The sequence below is a fragment of the Ceratotherium simum genome, chromosome 7 (genome assembly GCF_057802395.1).
Source record: "Ceratotherium simum simum isolate JZ-2026a chromosome 7, ASM5780239v1, whole genome shotgun sequence".
Lineage (NCBI taxonomy): Eukaryota > Metazoa > Chordata > Mammalia > Perissodactyla > Rhinocerotidae > Ceratotherium > Ceratotherium simum.
The window spans coordinates 34,563,307-34,583,428 of NC_141906.1; the positions used below are offsets into that span (position 1 = coordinate 34,563,307).

At 38.7% G+C, this 20,122-nt stretch overlaps 1 protein-coding gene across 4 annotated transcripts in view; it reads right to left on the reverse strand.

Annotated features, from left to right (window-relative positions):
• The window catches only part of NARS2 (asparaginyl-tRNA synthetase 2, mitochondrial), a 170,473-nt gene that overhangs the window by 68,303 nt on the left and 82,048 nt on the right, over positions 1-20,122 (reverse strand). For 3 of the 4 annotated variants that reach the window (XM_087433513.1, XM_004434042.2, XM_087433514.1), the window contains 3 exons: positions 11,879-11,945; positions 10,321-10,458; positions 2,026-2,123 (listed from right to left, as the gene is read on the reverse strand). In XM_087433513.1, the coding sequence (XP_087289639.1) occupies positions 2,026-2,123; positions 10,321-10,458; positions 11,879-11,945 (303 nt within the window). The remainder of the gene's footprint in view (positions 1-2,025; positions 2,124-10,320; positions 10,459-11,878; positions 11,946-20,122) is intronic. The other variant, XM_087433515.1, reaches the window with a different exon arrangement.

The following is a 20,122-nucleotide window of genomic DNA, read 5'->3' on the forward strand; positions in this document are numbered from 1 at the left end:
TATCAAGTAAGTGGAATAGACAATAAATGCCATACGAAGGAAGTACGGTTCATTTGCGATGAGCTTATTGTCCTGTGACACAAGAAAAGCACTATCACTACTATGTAAGGTTGTTGGGAGGCACACACAAGGGACACACAGACACGCCTTTCATCCAACAACATTAAAACAATAATATAGATTCTGAGGCTGCCTTCATAACATGGTTGCAAACTGGTTTTTGCCAATTTGAGAAATGTTAATAAAAGGTTAAGTTCTTAGTATTCATTAAAATTAATTTCAGCCCTTTAAAAAAAGAGTTTGGGACCAGACTGGATCTAAAGTGATCAGGACTATGAAAAATTCAAATATATAAATATAGAAAACAGGGACAGAAGTCACAGACAGAACTCCAAGACAGGGAAACCCACATATCCATTTTATTAGAAAAGATAAATTTGGATATTATCAGATATTAGGTAAACATTTAATGTTATGAGTAAAGGTTTCCTGAAGGAAGGAAGCAAGCAAAGAAAACAGACCAATTAATCTTTCAACAGATGAGGTTTCTTGCCATGTGTGATTTTTATTGTGCTTTTTAAAAAACCCAGGAAATATCCAAATTCTTTCCACCTAAGGAGTTTGATCTTCACTTAAATTCCACAATTTTCCAAGGACTTTCTAATGGTATAGTAATAAGAAGGAGTTAGTAGTCTGATAAAAAAGAGTTCTTCCAGAACATATTCGTCCTCTTTCTTTTGGACCCTAACCAAATAGAGCAGTTCAAATGATTGGGATTACAAAACCAAGTTACCCAACAGATTTATAGGTTGGGATCTTGGAAAAGCATCAACTTTTTAAGTATTTCTCCATTAGGAAAAGAATGCCTTACACATGGCTAATTTAACAGGATATTTTCAAACAATTATGGCTTTTCCAGGTTACTATGAAACCCAGTATCATCTGGAGAGAAGGATTAAGCCTTCGACATGGGAAAGCCTTTTTTTTAAAAGTCTGGCACAGCAAAAGTGGAAACCATGGAAAATAGAGGTTTATAACCTTAGTTAGTTTAGGAAGTCATTGTGGTTTGTTGGCAGACCATGCATATATAGGAGTGGTAGTTCAATTAGAAACACGATTCCCTACTTCTCATCTCCAAAACATTTTCTGTGTGTTTATGGATTCATTTCCCAGGTCTCAAACAGCAAGTTAAAATAAGTTATTCAAACAGCTAAATAAAGACCCTTACATAGTAGAAAACCTGAGGAAGGGAAAACTGCTTATTCCAAGTGCTAGCTTAGTGGATATTTTAGTATCTTTCTTTCTCCATCTTTATCTTTTCCCTGGTTCAGAGACCCTGTCTTTCCCCTGTCTTTCATGTCCCTGAGGAGTCTGCCAATCATAATTCAGAGTAAATAAAAAAAAACACAGAGAAGAGAAAAATGAAGGACAAGCTTTAAGGGGGAAATCTCCTTCCTTCTTCTATCATTAACTTCTTTTTTTTGTGAGGAAGATCAGCCCTGAGCTAACATCCATGCCAATTCTCCTCTTTTTACTGAGGAAGACCGGCCCTGAGCTAACATCTATCACTAATCCTCCTTTTTTTTCCCTTTTTCTCCCCAAAGCCCCAGTGATAGCTGTATGTCATAGTTGCACATCTTGCTAGTTCTTGTATGTGGGTTGCTGCCTCAGCATGGCCGGACAAGCGGTGTGTCGGTGCGAGCCAGGGATCCGAACCTGGGCTGCCAGTAGTGGATCACGTGCACTTAACCACTAAGCCATGGGGCCGGCCCCTCATTAACTTTTTAAAAAGCGACTTCCATAGGGAGAGATACATACAAATAGTGGGCAAATATCATTGCGACCTTGTTTCATGTAACAGTTCCAGTTCTTAAGAAAGGGAAGCTCAGAAAGGTCACACAGAATGAGAGCCAGGTCTGTCAGGTGCTGAGGCCCACGTGCTGTTCTCTGTTACTTTGCCATGACTGCCTTTGAGTGCCCCATCCCCAATTTCTGAATTTTGTTTCCCTGAGTTCTGACCAATACCTGGCCAGTCGCTGCTCTAAGAAATGGTACCGTTCCTCTCTGAGGCTTCCTCCAAAGAGCTCTCCAGCTCCAGGAACAAGAAGATCAACAGCAGCAACCTAAACAGGAAAAAAATCATACATGCACAACATTACATTTTCAGGGGATTCCAAAAATTGTCAGCTTCTCAAGCAAGTGGAACTTTTTTCTACAATAAAGATGTTTTATACTTTCATAATAAGAAAACAGCAAAAAAAAACTTTTAACAGGGGAAAATGGTAGCTTGATATTTTAATTTGTATTTCTTCAATTACTAGTAATATTTAATTTTTGAGACTCTTTATTTGCTATCTGTATTATTTTGTGACTTGGTAATTCTTTTTTAGGGGGCAGGTAGACATTGAAGACCAAGAATTTGAAGGCACAAAACTAAGAAAGATTTAATGCAACAAATGAAAATTAGGAATCTATAAAACATATTTTAATCTTTAAATGTCAACATTAGGGCCGGCTCTGTGGCTTAGCGGTTAAGTGCGCGCGCTCTGATGCTGGCGGCCTGGGTTCGGATCCCGGGCGCGCCCCAAGGCACCACTTCTCCGTCCAGCGCGAGGCCGAGTCCCACGTACAGCAACTAGAAGGATGTGAACCTATGACATACAACTATCTGCTGGGGCTTTGGGGGGAAAAAAATGAATGAATAAATAAAATCTTTAAAAAAAAAAAAAAAAAAAAAAAAAAAATAAATGTCAACATTATATCGTAAACTCTTTTCTTAAACTTTGCTTCACTTTACTATCAAGCCATCCCACTGTTTTGATTTCAGAACTTTTCACTGAGCTATCCTTTATAAATAATTGAGATTAATAAAGAATGTAATTCAAGAATGTGCCCCAAATGCTGTATAACTCATCCTCATTGCTATCATTAAAAGAGAAAACATTAGGTATGATTTTCATCACTCAGCTGAATTAGAGTGAGAGAGAACAGAAATTCACTAATGGTTTCTACTTTCACTAAATCTCCTACCACTCAATAAGTTGGTGAAGAGTAAGTGTACAAACAGGTCTTTGTCACGCTACCACTGCTTGATGACCACATCTCAGTAATTCTTCTATAAACGTGGGGGGCCTACAATGAACAGGCAGGTATTTTAGAATGTGGATTCGGTGACTTAGACGTGAAAGTAGGTAATGGAACAGACAGCTGTGGATAGGTGGAAAAAGAGAGTCTTAATAATGTGATGAGGAAACTCTCATGGGCTAGACAATTAATAGAGCTAGACTACAACCAGCACCCAGAAGTAATCCTTCTGTTCTCAGAGGAAGGACAAGGTTGAACGGAGTTTTTATGGCCACAGAAGGATTGGCATCTTTATTTCCTAGTATATTGCTTTTAGACATGGCTAAAATATACCAGGAGATAAGAAACACATAATGAAAAACTTGTTCTTAACTTCAACCCAGAGTTTTAAGTTGAGAATTATAGGCAATCAGTGTTGGAAGAGAAGAGACAACCAAGTGACTCTCTGGCCTTTGCTTGAAAATATTTAAAGACTGGGAACTACTACCCCTGAAACAGAGCATTCTATCCTTGTGTAACTCTGACTATTAAGAAGGGATAGGTATATCCAAAATCTATCATTTTCAAGGTTTTGAAGTTGGGGTGATTCCAACTGCTTCTGATACTGCAAGTACATTCAAAGCTTTATGAGCCAGGGCCGGCTCCGTGGCTTAGTGGTTGAGTGCGCGCGCTCTGATGCTGGCGGCCCGGGTTCGGATCCCGGGCGCGCCCCGAGGCACCACTTCTCCGTCCAACGTGAGGCCGAGTCCCACGTACAGCAACTAGAAGGATGTGAACCTATGACATACAACTATCTACTGGGGCTTTGGGGGGAAAAACTGAATAAATAAAATCTTTAAAAAAAAAAAAAAAAAAAAGCTTTATGAGCCAGAGCTAACAAGGTCAAGGTCAACTACCTCAAGAAAACATGCTGGAGAATCAGCTGTCATGGAAGAACAGGAAGTAAGGAGTCCAGCTGAGGCTGGTGGCCCGTGATGAGGGAATGAGGCAACCCCCCCCCTTTTTTTTTTTTACGTGAGGAAGATCAGCCCTGAGCTAACATCCATGCCAGTCCTCCTCTTTTTGCTGAGGAAGACAGGCTCTGAGCTAGCATCTAGAGGCAACCCTTGATGAGCTGCTCTGCTTTTTCAAACAAGAGATCCATTTCTTGCTCGGTCTTGCTGCTAACACAACTAAAATAAGCAAAAAACTCTTTTGGGATCTTAGTACTTTTTGCACGTCTAAATTATGTTAATTTTTGACCTTAGTTTTTTAATGCTATTTTTAGAGGAGAGTACAAGACATATTTATCTTTGATTATAAACATCCTTTATTTTAATATTTGAGTTCACTGGAGAATTCAATGTGCAACCATATTGGTTTTAGACCTTTCTGTCTGGTTTCTGTTTATCTGGAATATTTGCAATTGCACAGTAATAGTTGTGGAACTGGAAGCTTCTGAACCTTTTGAGTCACCTCAAAATCTTATGCCATAGTACGATATCTGTTTTTTTTTCTGGATTTCTTTCAAACTTGTTTTCCTACTAATCAAAGTACCTAACTGGTTACACCTAACTACTTCCACATTGGCTACTATAAAATTAATGTGGTAGTTGCTGTATTCATCAGGATAGGTTAGGTTATGCTGTAGTAATAAACAACTCCAGAAGCTTACAACAGAGTTTCTCACTCACAGCATTAGTGACAATTTTGGCCAGATAATTCTTTGTTGTGAGGGCCTGTCCTGTGCACTGGGGAATATTTAGCCGCATACCTGGCCTCTACCCACGAGATGCCAGTTGCACTCCCCTAGTTGTGACAACCAAAAATGCCTCCGTTATTGCTAAATGTCTCCTGGTTGGGGGACAAAATAACCCCTGATTTTGAAGCTCTGCTTTACAACAGCCGAATTGGCTTTTTTAAATGTATGCTACATCCTGGCTTGAAGCTGATAAAAAACCCTCTTTCTAAGGTATTGCTGACCTCGTGGCAGATGGTGAAAAAGAGCAAGATGACCATGCACTAAAGGAATCTGTCCAGAAGTAATGTATGTAGGTCACGTTTGCTCAGTTTTTCTGCCAATGCAAGTCACATGCAAGTCACTAAGCTCATGTCAAGGGGGCAGGGAAGCCTAATCCTCCCTGAGGGAGGAGCGGCAACTATTTACGTACAATAAAACAGTTGACCGTGTTACTTTCCCCCACCTACTTAGACTCTTCACTTCTACTCTCCCAACCAATTCCTCACTGTTAATTAGAATTAAGGTCAGAATAGTAGTTCCTCTATTTTCTTCCTCTCTACTCTGGGAAAGGAACTTACCAGTAGGAAAGAACTTACCAAAATAGTCTAAAGTTGAAGAAAAATTTTAGAAGACATCTAGGTAAAGTCCCATATCACTACTAATTTTGTGACATGCAGACGAACACATACATCATCTATGTCCTTTCTTTGTCTAGATGGTCTGAAAATTCCCACTCTCAGATGGGTGAATTTCCTGTATGTTTTCTTGACATAAAGTAGCTTCCCCTCTGTATCTTTTAAGTAAGGCACTGCTTTACAATGCCTCATAAATGTTCCATAAATGTTCCATGATCAAAGGGCACTATGTCTTCTTTATCAAGGAACGATTTCTCTCTCTGCAAAGAAAGGCCCACAAAGGCCTTGTTTTCTTCTCTTTCTCCATATAACCTTCTTCTCCACTCTTTCACTTTTAGTTTAGTTTCCCTTCAACCATGTCAGATTCTTATAATTCCTGCTTTTCTTTTATAACGATATCCTCCAATCTAGAGATTCTGCACACTTTCTGAGAAGCTATAACATAGTAAAGTATTCCTCAACTATAAATAAAGACATTTACATTTGCTATTCATAGAGCTGCACTTTGTTCTGATATGATATAAAAAAAATACTGCATTCCCTAGAGATCACTAGAACAATTCCCTCAATTTCCATACCTTTTAGTTAGGGTTGAGATTCCAGGTGGGATTCTTCTAGCTGTGTCTCCCCCTGATAACTACTGGGTTAATTACTACAGAAACTACCTGTTTCTCTAAGCCTTTAGCAGAGGTAAAAGGCCCACAGATATAACACACAGCATGACATAAGGGTGCACAAAATGCAAAATATGCAGGGAATCATACAAATTTCTTAAGAAGGAATGAGAAAACCTGTGTATGTTTGCCAACTGATGGGCAGGGAGGGGGTTAAGAGTGCAAATAGGCTGGAAACAAGCACATTGCTTAGAACATTAGCTGGTGATTACGACTTGCCTTTATGGGCCGGCAGGTCTGTGGTTTATGGGAGTCTGAGGCTGGCTTAAAGAGCCGGGGGCTGAGCAACCCTGCCTTTAATTAGGGAAAGTGAGAATTTACTGGTTGCGTAGTGAAATGTCCTCTTAATCCAAAATTGACCAAAATTGAGCACTTCTGTGGCTAAAATCTCCACTCCCAAAGCAACTTTGGGAGACTTGAAATAAGTGGAAGGACTTTAGTTCTGCTGTCCTTTCACTCTCCTACACAGATAACAACGAAGGCTATGAATAATCTTACTATACTCTTTGCTAACTTCCTAGTCTTAAAACACTGACTTTGGGCACATCTTCTAGGCCAGAATGCTGCCTGCCATATTTTCCTCCACTGTGTATGAGTTTTGATTTTGCTTAAGTCACACAGCTGCAGCAGCAAGCTGTCTAGAAATAGTCTGTGTTGGTATTCAAGCTGAACAAATCCTGGTCTCTATTTATGATACTCCCTTTTGACTCTTACTCTCTGATTCCAATCAATGGACTGAAAATAAAACTCAGACCTTGAATTAAAAAACAAATAGGCTAGATAGGAACAAGGCATTGAATACATTACTTTTTCTATGCTAACTTCAAAGAGAAGGGGAAAAAGTTTAATGTCTCTTTAATGTCTCTGCTACCTCTCTTCCTACCTATCTCAGTAATTTTAAATACTGACGAAAAACACAAATTGAACACTTCCCTATTCAGTTTCTCACAGGCTGCTACCAACATTGGAGCAACATCACATACTGTTATCAAAAGAAGAAGAATGTTCCACAAACCATAGGAAACATGTTTGTGGTTTCAGCCTCTGTGAGCTCTTGCTCTAATTGCTGACACAGACAGTGCTTTGCCCCTAAAAACAATGAGGCACAGTTAGGAAAGAGCCTTCCAGATACGGCAGTGAAGATGCAGATGGGCTGCAGGCAGCAATGACTGAAAATGGACTTTGGCTAGTAAAATAGCTGGTCTGGGAGCACTTTAGATGGACTGAAATGTATATTTTCAACTTTGACATAAATTCCCAGGATAATCATTAGTCCTAGATACGGGGAAAACTGGCAATTCCTTGAATCACTATTTCTGTTGGTTTGAGGCTCAAGCTATTTTAATGCAGGTTGGTTAATTAGCCCTAGCACAGAGAAATTCATTAGACACCCTTGGTTGAGTATTCTTCTTTCTAAGTTGACTTCACAATATGTACTTTACGGAATGTTCACTAATGCTTAAATTTTTCTGATTTGCTAAGTAATGTTGATACAATTTTAAAAACTACAACATTACCTGGTGATACTGGCATCTCATCAGGCACCATTGGGAAGTCATTTTTCCTAATCACACATGGCTGGAATGAATGGATATTCTTTGTGAAGCCACTTCCCTACCTGAATATTTGCTACCTGCCTTTGGGGGAATTACTTAGGGACCCAGACTCAGGGGCATATGGCATTTTGCATATTCGCTTCGATTCATTTTATTGAGGCCCATGATCTGTCCCCTTCAAATTATCAAATGTGTTTGGCAATTCGCAAGTTATTCTTATATATCCAAATGAGGAAAAACTTAGGCTATGTGAAATCAGTGAATCTTAGACCTTGGACGTCATCTAATCCAATTTTCTGATTTGTGTGTGTGTGTGTGTGAGGAAGATCAGCCCTGAGGTAACATCCGATCCCAATCCTCCTCTTTTTTGCTGAGGAAGATTGGCCCTGAGTTAACATCCAGGCCTATCTTCCTCTACTTCATATGGGACGCCACCACAGCATGGCTTGACAAGCGGTGCGTCAGTGCGCGTGAACCCCGGGCCGCGGAAGTGGAGCATGCGCACTTAACCGCTTGCGCCACTGGGCCCGCCCCCCAATTTTCTGATTTTATAGAGGGAGAAACTCACGCTCAGATCGCAGAGACTTGCCTAAGGTCAGACAGCTAACTAGTTAAGAAAGTTGGATTTCAAACCTAGCACTATTAACTTCTTAATCCAGCGTGCTTTTCATTATAACCTAGTGTATACCTTCATTTTTCTGGAGAGGATGGGGGGTGGGGAGAAAAAGAAAAGAAATTATAACTGTAAAAATATACTATTTTACTATTTATTACCTCTGGCCAAACGTTACAAGAGTAGGTTAAACATTTCCCTATCCTTCTCCTTTGATTCCCTAGAGAAGGCACTTGTGAAACACACGTTTTAATTTTTTTAGATTGAATCACTCCCACCACAGAAATTCTTGCAACCCTGCCTACAACCTGTTATTACAGCCCTACAAAAAGTAGCACAGAATTTAGTTAATTGGCCCAAAGCCTGTTCATTCACCACTGAAAAACATAAAGTAGGGATAGAAGCAAGTACTTTATACAAGTGGGTTGAAAAGAAATCTAGGTTGCTAATGAATCAATGTTATAATCTGTCTCATGTATATAGGTTAAATAAATTATATTTGAATAATTTAGCTCTGAGAAGTTATATGCTATCGTACTGCCTAAATTATAGCAGTACACTAAAGTCTCATTATAATGCCTTCAGGTTTCAAGCTGTGAGACCACATTACTAGAGAGACTTGTCATGATGAAGGCCTTCTGGTACTTCAAAAGGTAAGATATGTTTGTGAACCATAGTCTACGAGGGAACTCCCTTTTGAGGAATCTCATGTAATAGTATGTTATGATGTGGCAATACACACGAGTGTATTTCAACATTATTGTGCTTTATCATAATAAAGATTTTATCAAAATTTAGAAGGAAAGGAGAGGGCTTCACACTTACTGACTACCTACCACCCTAAACACTGTGCTATGTATATTTCATATATTATCTAATTTACTCCTCACAATTCCAGAAAATATTATCATCTCATTTTTACAGATTGGGAAACTAAGACTCAAAGAAATTAGGTGGTTTACCTAAAATCACATAGTTTATAACACACAGATCTGGGACTTGAACCCAAAAGTGTCTGATTCTAAAGCACTGGACTTTCCTTTATGCCATGTTGCTATCACTCAAAAAATTTAGAGTAAAAGCTGCTCTTTAGCTTCCCAGAAATTTCCTTAGCAAAACAAGTCACTCACTCACTAATTGTTAACAATGTGTCTAAAACTGTGTGAAAAGCACCAGATAGCAAAGTTTAGTTTCTGGACCTTTTTTTGAGATAAACATAATATATTTGTCTCATAGACTTTTACAATTAATGATATTAAGTATATAACTATTCAATAAATATATAGTCAAATATATTCTTATTTTATATTACTGCTAATTTTGTAAAGAAGAGAAGAAGAGACAAAAAAAGGAAAAAGGAAACCAGAAGAATAAAAAGCAACTAAAGTTAAGGGTGAAAAAAGAACAGAAGATAAGAAGGGCTAAAGGGAGCAGAGAGACAGAGACGGGACAGGCAGGTAGAAAAGAGAGAGTCAGGAGAGAACTGACAGCAGAACCTGCCCAGACCTCCTCTGTCTCTGCCCAGACCTCCTCTGTCACTGCACAGCCCTCCCCTCACTCTTTCTGTCTGAGAGCCAAAGTACTCTAAGCCTCCTGCTCTGCCAAGCCAGCTCTTCCTCTGCCCATCATGCCACAGCTATCATCTCTTGCCCAGCATATGCCTCTGGCCCCCCCTACTCCCAGTAGTCTCCTAACCAGTATTTAAGTTGACAGTAGACCTGGCATTGCTATACGGAGCTCTAGGCCACTTTGTCTCAGTTATTTAAAAACCAAACCAAAACAAAAATACCCACATTTGCATCTGCTAAACGAAGGAGGACACCTTGCGACAGAAATGAGGAAGTTATGTTTACAGAACATTGGGATCTTCTTTGGGAACACTTTTTTAGAGGTGCCTTTGAGAAACTATCATTTTAAGAGATATAAAAAACGATGCTTATAATTTAAGAAAATATGCCAAAGAATAAATGAAATTTTAATTAAGCAAAAAACCCAGACTGAGATGACTAACCCTAATTTAATTAGTGTCTTTTCTTACTGTGTGCTGAGGGCCATCTTCATTATCTCTCATGTAGAAAGGCTTGAGTGCTAAGGGATAATTAATGACAAAGACTGGTATGTTGCCACAGTGCTTCACCAGGTACTTTTCATGTTCAGTGTGTAGATCAACACCCCACTGTAATGAGAAAAAAGAAATTACCAGAGGAGAAGACAGAGTTAAAATACATACTGCAGGACCTGAAAATAACCTGCATCAGTTCCAAGGGCTTCCTCTCCCTGAGGATCATGATGTGTGGAGCTGTCTGCTGAGGTTACACAGATGACTGACTAGAGAGAGAGGTGTTAACAAGAACATCCACAGGCCTGGAAAGGTGCAAGCTGAAACTCGGAGATCAACACTCTGCTTTCTGCCCCCTCTCAGGGAGCAGCATGTCGCAGATGAAGAGCATCTGCAGGAAAACAAAGCACACTGTCCACAGTGGATAAAAACTGACTTCAGAACCATACTTTTTATTAATACTGCCTAGAGCTTCTTCTACAGTTACTGTTCTTAAATCTCAGGAAATTAAATGATGAAAGATAATATTCCTGATATTGAGTCTATCTTAGGCTAGATGGCTTCTCTCAGTGAATTTTTTTTTAATAAAAGAGTCAACTCATATATCAGACATTCTTTGATGAATATTTAATAACACTATTCATCTATTTATTCAGCAAATACTAATGTGCCTATTAAATCCCAGGTACCATGCTAGGTACTGGATATAGTGGTAAGAAAAATAGACTCCCTGACTTCATGAAGCTTCCAGGGTAGAAGACAAACATTAAATAAAAAATTATACAAAGAAATTAATTGATTATAAATATAACAAGCACATGGTACTATTATAACTTATAAGAGGATCTGACTTAACTGGGAATGGGATTGGGGTAAGCAATAGTTTAAAGACAAAGGTATTACATTCTTAACATTATCTTCTTACTCCCACTTGTCTGGCACTATCTTAATTAGAGGAAAGAAGCACCAGCACTGGAACGAGGAGACTTGTGTCTGACATTATGTGCATGCCCACTGACAAATCAGGTGGCCTCTCTGGACCTATATCCTTGCCAATAAAATAAAGGAGTTCTTAAAAAAAAAAATTAGGTGTTTTCCAAAGCGGATCACAAATTAGAAGACTTTATAAAGTTCAACAGAAAAAGAAACCTGTTTAATGTGTTGCCTAAACTTATTTGATCACATAACCTCTTTTGTCTGTCACCTGTTAACATCATTCAGCATATACTTTGAACCAGTTGATTTCTACACTAATATTCTATGATTATCATTCCTTTTTAGGATTTTCATCTTCCTAAACTTGGGAAGCTTCTTTATAACCTTTAGTCACTGCTATTCCAAATGATATGATTCTACTTCAAAGTTATTTTTCATTCTAAATACTTCAACAAGGTTGAGCAACCATCAAAAAAGCCAATGTACAGATGAGCAAGTACTGCACATTGCTAATAAGAGAAGTAAAATTATTTTAAAGGATCCTTAATGAAATAAGGACAAGAGGGAAACATATTTTCGTTTATATACATTTAAATATTACCTCTGGGGTGAAGGTGAAGTTCTGGGATGCCTGCTTTAAGATCTCCACTGCTTCAGTATAAGAAATGCTGGAGGGAAACAAGGTGAAAGGTCAATACAGTGGGCTGTTGGTAACTAGTCCATCTTAAACTAGAAAAGGCCTATTTCCATACAGCCTTTGAGATCCTAAATGAGTATTAAATGATTGTTGAGTAATCAGGAAGTAAGGCTGATCTGATCCTATGAGAGTCTGATTAGCATGAAGAGAAGTAACCATTTAATAACCCCACTCCTGATCTACTTGCCATGTACACAGAGGAGCTAGTCACTTAAGCAATGAAAGATTTTCTTCGAATTCATGCTATGCCAATGCCTTAATAAAAGATGTGAAATATTGAGGCCGAAAGAGCAAAAGTCTTTCCTTAAAGTTGTCATTCATTCATTCATTCATCCAACAAACAACAACATACATTATGTGCTAGACATTATTCTAGGCACTGGAGATACAGTAAATAAAAACAAAGCCCCTGCCTTTATGGAGTCCATATTCCGGTGTGAGAGTGAGTGTTGGGGTGAGGGGTGGGGAGTGGGGAGAAAGATAAACAGAATAATATAATGCCAGGGAGCTACTGGTGCTATGAAGAAAAATAAAGCAAGGTAAGAAGACAGAGGGTGTTTGCGGTGCTATTTCAGATAAGATGGTCAAGAAAGGCCTCACCAAGTTGGTGACATGTGAACAGAAACCTGCATAAGGTAAGGAAATGAGCCACATAAAAATCTGGGGGGAAGTATTCCAGGCAAAAGGTAACAGTGAGTACAAAGGCCTGAAATGAGGAACAGTTTGGTTCATTCAAGGAACAAAAAGGTTAATGTGACTACAGCATACTGAACAAGGGGAAGAATGCCAGGAAATCAGATAGGAAAGGTAGTCAGAAGTCAGATCCTATGGACTCTCTCAGACCATGGTAAGGGCTCTGTAATATATTCTAAGCATTGTAAGACTGTTTAGGAAAAATACCATTGCTTACCTCAGTAAGAAAACCTCATGCCTAAAACAAGCTAAACCAAGGATCTGTTTTAACTGTTCGAATAGGTAATATATGCACATAGTAGAAAAAAAAATCAAGATCTATAAAAGAGTACACATCTCCCTTCCATCCCTGTCCCACAGCTACCCAGTTTCTCTCCTCACACACAATCACTGTTACTGGTTTCTTGTATATCCTTCCAGAGGGTTTTATACATCTACAAGCAAATATTAATACACAATCTCCTTTTTTTTTTTTAAGATTTTATTTATTTTATTTTTTCCCCCCAAAGCCCCAGTGGATAGTTGTATGTTGTAGCTGCACATCCTTCCAGTTGCCGTATGCGGGACTCGGCCTCAGGATGAACGGAGAAGTGGTGCCTCGATGCGCACCCGGGATCCGAACCCGGGCCACCAGCATCGCAGCGCGCGCACTTAACCACCAAGCCACAGGGCCAGCCCATACAATCTCCTTTTTTTAATAGATGGCAGCCACAGCATACATACCATACACACTCTTTTACATCTTTTTTTACTCAATATACTTTGCAAATCTTTTCCTTTCAGTATACGAAGAGCTTCTTCATGTTTTGAACTATTACACAATATTCAATTTTGTGGATGTATCCTAATTAGTTTAACCAGTTATCTATTGATGGATATTTCAGCTGTTTCCAATCTTTTGCCATTATAAATCATGACTACATATGTCTATTTTATGCTATTACAAACGATTCTCATATACTAATTTAGCACATGGAAAAAATGGAATTGCTGATTCAAAGGGAATTTGCATTTGCAGTTTTTACATATTTTGAAAGATATTGCCAAAGATATGGCTCCCCTTTTACACCAATTTATGCTCACCAGTAGTATACGAAAATGTCAGTTTCCCTATGTCCTCTGCAATATTGGATGATTAAAAACAAAAATCTACAAACTTTCTGAAGGACTTTGAGCTCAAAAAATAACTTACTCAAACCAAACCTACTGGGCCAGCCCTGTGGCTTAGTGGTTAAGTGCGCGCACTCCGCTACTGGCGGCCAGGGTTCGGATCCTGGGCGCACACCAACACACCACTTCTCCGGCCACACTGAGGCTGTGTCCCACATACAGCAAACTAGAAGGATGTGCAACTATGACATACAACTATCTACTGGGGCTTTGGGGAAAAAAAAAAAGGAGGAGGATTGGCAATAGATGTTAGCTCAGAGCCGGTCTTCCTCAGCAAACAGACGAGGATTAGCATGGATGTTAGCTCAGGGCTGATCTTCCTCACAAAAAAAAAAAAAAAAAACCAACCTATTCTCTGAAGCAAAAATGAAGTTCATACCTATAAATAAATAACTGGAAAGAGTTGTGTCTTAATAGTACAAATAAAGACCCCAAAGCTATGTTCTGAGTGATAGGATTTTTCTTTTTTTTTAAGATTTTATTTATTTATTTTTCCCCCCAAAGCCCCAGTAGATAGTTGTGTGTCATAGCTGCACATCCTTCTAGTTGCTGTATGTGGGACGGGGCCTCAGCATGGCCGGAGAAGCAGCGCGTCGGTGCGAGCCCTGGATCCGAACCCGGGTCGCCAGCAGTGGAGCGCGCTCACTTAACCACCAAGCCACGGGGCCGGCCCGATAGGTTTTTTCTAAGATGAAAATCTATCAAATTAAAATCTAGTATTAAATAATAGGTAATTTCTAAGGTAAAAATGGTGGTGGTGTTGATAGTAGTAATTTTAAAATGAGCATTTCACAGAAGGGAAACTGAAGCTTAGAGAGGATCAGTAACTTACCAAAAATCACTCAGGTAAGTAAGCAGTAAACTCTGATGTGCTGACTCCAGAGGCTACGCTTTTAACTGCTAAGATAACGCCTAAACCACCTGGAGTTTCATATGTTCAATCAAAACAAAAGATAATGGGCTCTGTCTTCTCCGTCTGACTCGACCACTTACTAGCTATGTAAATCACTTCACTTTAATGAAAGCATTTTATAAATACAAACATTAAAAAATTAAGTGTTTGTACTTCTAAAATAAGGAGATTGGACTATATTGTCTAAAGTTCTTTTCTGCTTAGACATTCTATTGTTCTATTCCATTAATTATTTGATATGATCTACTCATTATACTGAGAAATGTAAGAGCAGTCAAAATGGGAAGCACTAGGATTTTGTGCCATTGATATGTTACTGTTTCATTATTAAGAAAAAATGACTCTCATGTCTAAATATCTCTTGTTATTCTGTTATCTTCTGCCCTACTCCCCCCACACCTTAAGTTGAGGCAGAGCTTTCAAGTTCAAATTACAGTTCTGACACTGGATATCCTTAATGGCCTTCATCAACTCTCTCTACTAATTTTTCTTGATATGTATAGAGAATAATATTCCTTCTCCTCAGAAACTATTTCCCAAGTGCTCTGAGGAAAGGAGAGGACATTGTGATACTACATAATACAGCATCAAACTACCTTCATATTTTGAATTTTTTATTGTTGAATGAAGAAAATTATTCTGAAGCTGTTGGAGTAAAACTGCTAAGCTAAAGAGATCATTATCAGCTTTCTTTACCTCAAATTCACACAGATAAATGAAGAACAAATAGAAAGGTAAGTACTCTATATTTTAAAAACCTTAATAATATAAAAGAAATGTAAAATAATTGAATTCTATTTCTGCTTGATAACGGCTAAATTTAATTAGGACCCAAGTCCTTTAAATAATATATTTTCATATAAAACAATTATAACGAGTACTCAAGAATACACTGAAATCTATTTATTCAAAAGAATAGAGGGCCGGCCCCGTGGCTTGGCGGTTAAGTGCGAGCGCTCCGCTGCTGGCGGCCCGGGTTCGGATCCCGGGCGCGCACCCACGCACCGCTTCTCGTCAACTCTGATGTCCTCTCAGGGTTATTAAAATCTCTGGTTTCCAAGACTGGCAAATCCTCCTCCATCTCCTGTACCCTCCATCCTGAGAATCTTCAGCATTATGTCATTTATGTATACCCCTCTGGTGTTTGGTTCCCTCTTCATTTCTAGCTCTTGGAACTTCTCTTACTTTCTCGTAAACTCAACAATGGATTTAAAAGGATTTTACATTTTAACTAGCATTTTTAGATGTTTTGCAGCAGGAGTGTTTTCAAGTTATCTAGTTTGACATACTGCTTATATAGTATGGTCATTTGATCCTTTCAACAATATAAGACAGACAACTTATCACTTTATAGATGAGGAAACTGAAGATCAGAAAGGTTAAAGATTTACTATTAATCAAGTTCATAGTTGTAAATTAAATAATTATTCATGCAAATATTTAACTATTCATCTTTTTCTCTAGATTTTAAACTCCATAAAAGGACCAATCCATGCCTATTTTCACTACTGAATCCTCAATGACTCGCACAGTGCCTAACTCATAGTAGGTAGTCAATAAATATTTGTTAAAAAAATACCAATTCATTCATTAATGGCTAATAAGTGGTAGAGCCAGGATTAGAATCCAGGTCCTCTGAATCAGAGTTCACTACACTCAGTGCCTAAAGTAAATAATATGAGTTAACAGGAAATCTCAGGGAAAGGACCTAGCCTAAAGGACAATTCCCTCACCCCCATGGTTACTCAAATGTCATTTATCCATTCACCCAGTTATTCAATAAATATTTACTGAGTTCCTGTTAGAGGCACTATGCTAAGCACCGGAGGTATAATAGTAAGCAAAATAAACAGGCCCCTGACCCCATGGAGGTGACAGACACCAAATAATCACATATATAAATTTAAACCACAACTACAATTTGTGCTGTGTGGAATGGATGATGGTGATGGCAATGATTGATTCGGCACAGCCCACGAGGTCATTTCCCAGCTCCAGTGTTTTACAGATATGGACTCCCAAGCACAACAGTTAAGGGATACGTAAGGGTCATAAGGATAGTCGGGGAGCTACAACTACTCTAGCATTAATTCCAGTGCCCTTTTGAATACAGAAACTAGGGTGGTTGAAAGCATGAGCTTTGAAATCAGGTGAGGATGAGTTGGATGCTCCATTTCATCTTTCACTTACTGAATCTCCTTAAGTTGATTCTTCATCTATAAAATGGTAATAACAACTACTCACAGAGCTGTTGTGAAGATAAAATGAACTACTAATGTATGTGAAGTTTATCACTGTCTGGCACATAGTAAATATTCAATAAATGGTGGATATTTTTTTTCCCCATCTTAGATCTTATTCATTAGATAGGAGTTGGATAACTTCTGTTAAGATCTTCTCCCTGGTTTTCTGTCACCAGCACAGGCTCCTTGGGATGCCCAAATTACTTCTTTTCTTATCTACTTAATTACTACTTTTATCAATATACTTATGTCCAGAACTCGCCTATAAACTCCAGATCTGTACACTCAAACCACCCACACAACATCTACAACAGGATGTCTGAAAGCATCTCAATCTTAACATGATACCTGATGATGATGTTCCTGATAACCTCTCCTCTCTCCCCCAAATACCCTGCTACTGTAATGGCTTTCTCGATCTCAGTTAATGGCAACTCTTTTTTTTTTTTTTTTTTTTTTTTTTTAAGATTTTTATTTATTTTTTGCCCCCAAAGCCCCAGTACATAGTTGTCTGTCACAGCTGCACATCCTTCTAGTTGCTGTATGTGGGACTCGGCCTCTGGCTGGACAGAGAAGTGGTGCCTTGATGCACACCCGGGATCCGAACCCGGGCCGCCAGCATCACAGCGCACGCACTTAACCACCAAGCCACAGGGCCGGCCCAGCAACTCTATTTTTACAGCAATATATGACAAAAGCCTGAAATCACCCTCGACTCTTCTTCTCTCTCTCTCTCACTTTTCAGCAAATCCCGTTTGCTCTATCTTTAAAATATATCCAGAACAGGACAACTTCTCTCTACTTCCATTGCTATCATCGTGGTCTGGGATGGTTTATTTTATGTGTCAACTTGGCTGGGCTATGGTACTTGGATATTTGATCAAACATTATTCAGGACGTTTCTGTGAAGGTGTCTTTTGGATGAGATTAATATTTAAATCAGTGGACTCTAAGTAAAGCAGATTACCCTCCATAATGTGGGTGGGCCACATCCAAGCAGTTGGAGGCTCTCACAGAAAAAAGACTGGTCTCTCCCAAGAAAGAAGAAATTCTGCTAGCAGAACACCTTTGGACTCAAACTGCAACTCTCCCCTGAGTCTCTGGCCTGCTAGATTACTCCACTAGATCTTGAACTTGCCAAGCCTCCACAACTGTGTGAGCTAATTCCTTAAAATAAATCTTTATACAGTCACACGCACTGTATAAAGACGTTTCAGTCTTTCAGTGACAGACTGCATATACCACGGTGGTCCCATAAGATTAGTACCATATAGCTTAGGTGTATAGTAGGCTATACCATCCAGGTTTGTGTAAGTACCTCTATTATGTTCACACAACAAACCATCTAATGACGCATTTCTCAGAACTTATCTCTGTTGTTAAGCAAAGCATGGCTGTGTATACACATCATGTTGGTCTTGTTTCTCTGGAGAACTCTGATTAATACATGGTCCAAACCACCAGTTATGATCTCCTAGATGACTGTAATAATGTCCTAGTTGGTTTTCTGTTCTCTCTTGTCCTACGACTGCCTATTCTCAACAAGCGCCCAAAGTGATCCTGTTAAATCCAATTCAGAGCTTGTCAACCTCTGGGCAGAACCCTTCAATGGCTTCCCTATCTCACTCAAGTAAAAACCCAAACTCCTCACAGTGACCTACAAGGTCCCACGTGACTTTCCCACGGCTCTCCTTTCTTACTGTAATCTTCTATTATCCTTTTCCCTTATTCACTCCTCACTATTACTTGAACACACCAGGCATGCCACCACCTCAGAGCCTTTGTACTTGCTATTCCCCCTGCCTGGAATATGTTTTTCCCACACAGCCATATAATTAGTCTTCTTACTTTCTTTAGTTCTTTCCTCAAAAATCATCTCAGTGAGATCTTCCCTGCTACGCTATCTAAAATTTCTACCTCCTCACTCTTCTTTCTCTTCTCTGGGTTTTTTTCTCCCCTTAATATTACTCATTCTCACAGACTATATGTTTTACTTATTTATCTTGTTTCTTGGCTGGTATTACCTTCGCCAGAAAAGTAAGCTCAATGAAGGCAGGGAATTTTATCTGCTTTGTTCACTGCTTTAAGACAGTTTTCAGATTTGAAAACAAGGCCTGGCACACAGTAAGTATTCGATATACATTTAAGTGAAAGAAAAACCTCAAAGGCCTTCACTTGTACTTCACTACATTTCGATTCTCTATCACAGGGCTCCTGACTACTTCCTCCTTTTCTGATCCCACGTCTGCTGCCTTGGTGTTCCTTCAGGCTCACTGACTCATCACTTTTAACTTGTAGCATGAAGGGCTGGCTAGGCTGATACCTGAAACCTCAGCTCAGTCAAGCTGGCCAAGTTTTTCTCATTCACCTTCTCAAGGACAGGTTGAATCCTTATCTTCCGGAACAAAAACCTCCTAAACCCAAAGATAGCAAGTGAAGAATGATACCAACTTATGTTCAGAAACAATTTTCTATTCTTCTGAGTATCAAACTTACTTCCTGTATACACTGTAAATACACTAAATACTTTAAGTCTTATATATGTTTTTGGTACTATATATGAAGAGGTTACTTACTGTTCTTTTTCCATATCAAGTATGTGTTTTTTAATAAACTGTGAAAAGGAACAGCCTATCTGATTAATATGGTTGGTGGAATAAACAGTCCAATATCAAGCACTACTTGAATAGGATTATAGTGGAAATGAAGCAATAATGTATGTGTTATACTTAAAATACAGCTCCTTAGGTTTAAAAAAAGTGGCTAAAAACCAGTATAGAATATATTATCAGATTTTAGCAAGTGAAGGTAAAGAAGAAAAAGAAAGACTGAAACAGAGAAAAACTGAGGGGTAGACATTACATGTGCGTATTTTAAAAGTCTGTTTTTTAATCAAGCAAATTTTTGATTACTAAAGTTAGAATTAGTTTGAATTGTATTAATACAGTTAATAATTACTACGTTCATTTATGTTGCTATGATTTATTCATTTATTTATTCACAAAACATTGATTATCAGCTATGAACCAGACACAAGCTATAAAAATAATTAAAACATGGGCCTTCCTCGAGTCTAGGGAGTGTGATAAGCAGATATATAAACAAAAAATTTAATGAAAAATGTGATGA